General features: G+C 36.1%; 1 protein-coding gene across 1 annotated transcript; it reads right to left on the reverse strand.

Annotated features, from left to right (window-relative positions):
* Window positions 1-995: 995 nt before the first annotated feature.
* Window positions 996-1,466, reverse strand: LOC111998700 (uncharacterized). The gene is made up of 2 exons (XM_024030791.2): window positions 1,254-1,466; window positions 996-1,172 (listed from the first exon to the last, which is right to left on the reverse strand). Exons 1-2 carry the CDS (start codon window positions 1,464-1,466, stop codon window positions 996-998), a joined length of 390 nt encoding a protein of 129 aa, XP_023886559.2.
* Window positions 1,467-1,931: the final 465 nt, after the last annotated feature.

A 1,931-nucleotide genomic window follows, 5' to 3' on the forward strand; every position in this document is an offset into this window, starting at 1 on the left:
TTAGGTCCTAGCTAGGGATGCAACGGCCAGGCCTGGTTGCATGTGGATTGAATGGCATGAACGTGGGTTAAAATACGCAATGGAGCTCCTCGACTCTTCTCTCAGGAGCTTGCGGTTTTTATTACTTCCTTCGTGATTGGTTACAAGGGTTTCTGGGAGAATCCCGATTGCTACCTTATTCTTTTTCCTTTTTCTTGCCCATCCTTCCCCCTATATAGCCCATTTTCCCACAATCTCTCTCTTCCACTTGTTGATCATCCACACCCCTTCCTTCTGACCGTCTGTCCCATCAGCTGCTTTACCAGTACTCATGTGAGTTGCAGCAACCAAGGCTGCCCTGTCCAGAAGCCACATCTCCATTAGTGCGGCCAAAGAGTTAGATGAGCGCATTTAGTGTGGATGTGACAACCTATCCTGGGCTTGCTCCCCTACTTAGTGTTGGTCTCAGTCTTCCGAGGACAGCGTCATCCTTGGTGGGGCTCCTAGCAACTCAGACCTTCATACTTCGTCCTTGGACGCTCCTTCCTCCTCGGCTTGGGCCCTGGGCCGAATGTAAAGTGGGCCGAGGTTACCAAGTTCTTAGGCCTCACAAAATCATTTAATTATATATACAGAAAATTTGTGCAAAACATAAAATTTATTATTATTCATACATATATAGCTATATATACAAGTAAAGATTTTACAAAATTCTACCCAAAAAATTATATATATATATATATATAGAGAGAGAGAGAGAGAGAGAGAGAGAGAGAGAGATGGGTTCAAGTTACACCTGGTGTAACTCTACAAAAGTTACACCTTTTTTAAGACATAGATTTTCAAAAGATCTAACGGTCAAAAAATAGCATTAAATGCTAACTAATTTACACATTATTCACTTAATTAATAGCAGTTTTGTTTCTCTCTCCATACTTATTGTTTAAAACCTTTACATATATATTCTTTTTTTTTTTTTGGCCAAATGACTTTACAAATATATTTACAATACTCTTTTACCCTATTAGTACAAGCGTGCCAGTTCTCCACCGTTCTTCATGATTATGAATAGGAGCAGCAAACCTTAACGAAAAACCAAGAACCAAGTCATCTTCCTCACAATCAAAACCACCATCAAAATTAAGAGCATAACTCTCTGGATCAGACTGAAACTTGTTCCTATCTTTCTTGCTCTTGTTAATCCCAAATCCACTAAACTTTCTTGCAAAAGTCTTCCACTTGGGCTCGGTTGATACTTCTGTTACCTACCTAACCTTATTCAGTTTATTCTTCCACCATGATTCCCTGAGTTCTCCCTTTTGCTGCAAAAGATAATTGCTTTCGTTGTCATTTCTTTTCCTTTGTGGTATGAACCCTAAAAGCCAAAAGCAGCCACACCCTGACCCAGAAGTAGAAGCATCATCATAGTCATACATAGCTTCTCCTTCTTCAGTCTCCTTTAATGGTCTTTCATAAAGGGCAGCCATGTTTGTGTATGTGTGCTTTGCGAGAGAGATTTATGAGAAACTATAAAAGTTTTAAACAATAAGTATGGAGAGAGAAACAAAATTGCTATTAATTAAGTGAATAATGTGTAAATCAATTAGCATTTAATGCTATTTTTTTTACAGTTAGATCTTTAGGAAATCTATGACTAAAAAAAAGTGTAACTCTTGTAGAGTTACACCAAGTGTAACTTGAATCCATCTTATATATATATATATATATATTTTACAATTATTTTTTGGACAAAGTTTAGTTACAAAATTAATTATAGCCTAAAGTTACAACTTTACTTACAAAATATATATATATATATATATTTTACAATTATTTTTTGGACAAAGTTTAGTTACAAAATTAATTATAGCCTAAAGTTACAACTTTACTTACAAATTTACCATTGGATTACATCTTCTTCTTATATCCTTTATGCTTGCAAAATTTCTAGA

This window comes from Quercus suber, unplaced genomic scaffold (genome assembly GCF_002906115.3).
Source record: "Quercus suber isolate HL8 unplaced genomic scaffold, Cork oak 2.0 scaffold_44, whole genome shotgun sequence".
Lineage (NCBI taxonomy): Eukaryota > Viridiplantae > Streptophyta > Magnoliopsida > Fagales > Fagaceae > Quercus > Quercus suber.

What these genes read in the sequence shown, in the direction of transcription:
- LOC111998700 (XM_024030791.2), bottom strand. Translation starts at nt 1,466, where the DNA reads ATGGCTGCCCTTTATGAAAGACCATTAAAGGAGACTGAAGAAGGAGAA. An exon ending in GGAAGAATAAACTGAATAAG is followed by an intron (nt 1,173 to 1,253) that starts GTTAGGTAGGTA and finishes GGGATTAACAAG; the next exon opens with AGCAAGAAAGATAGGAACAA.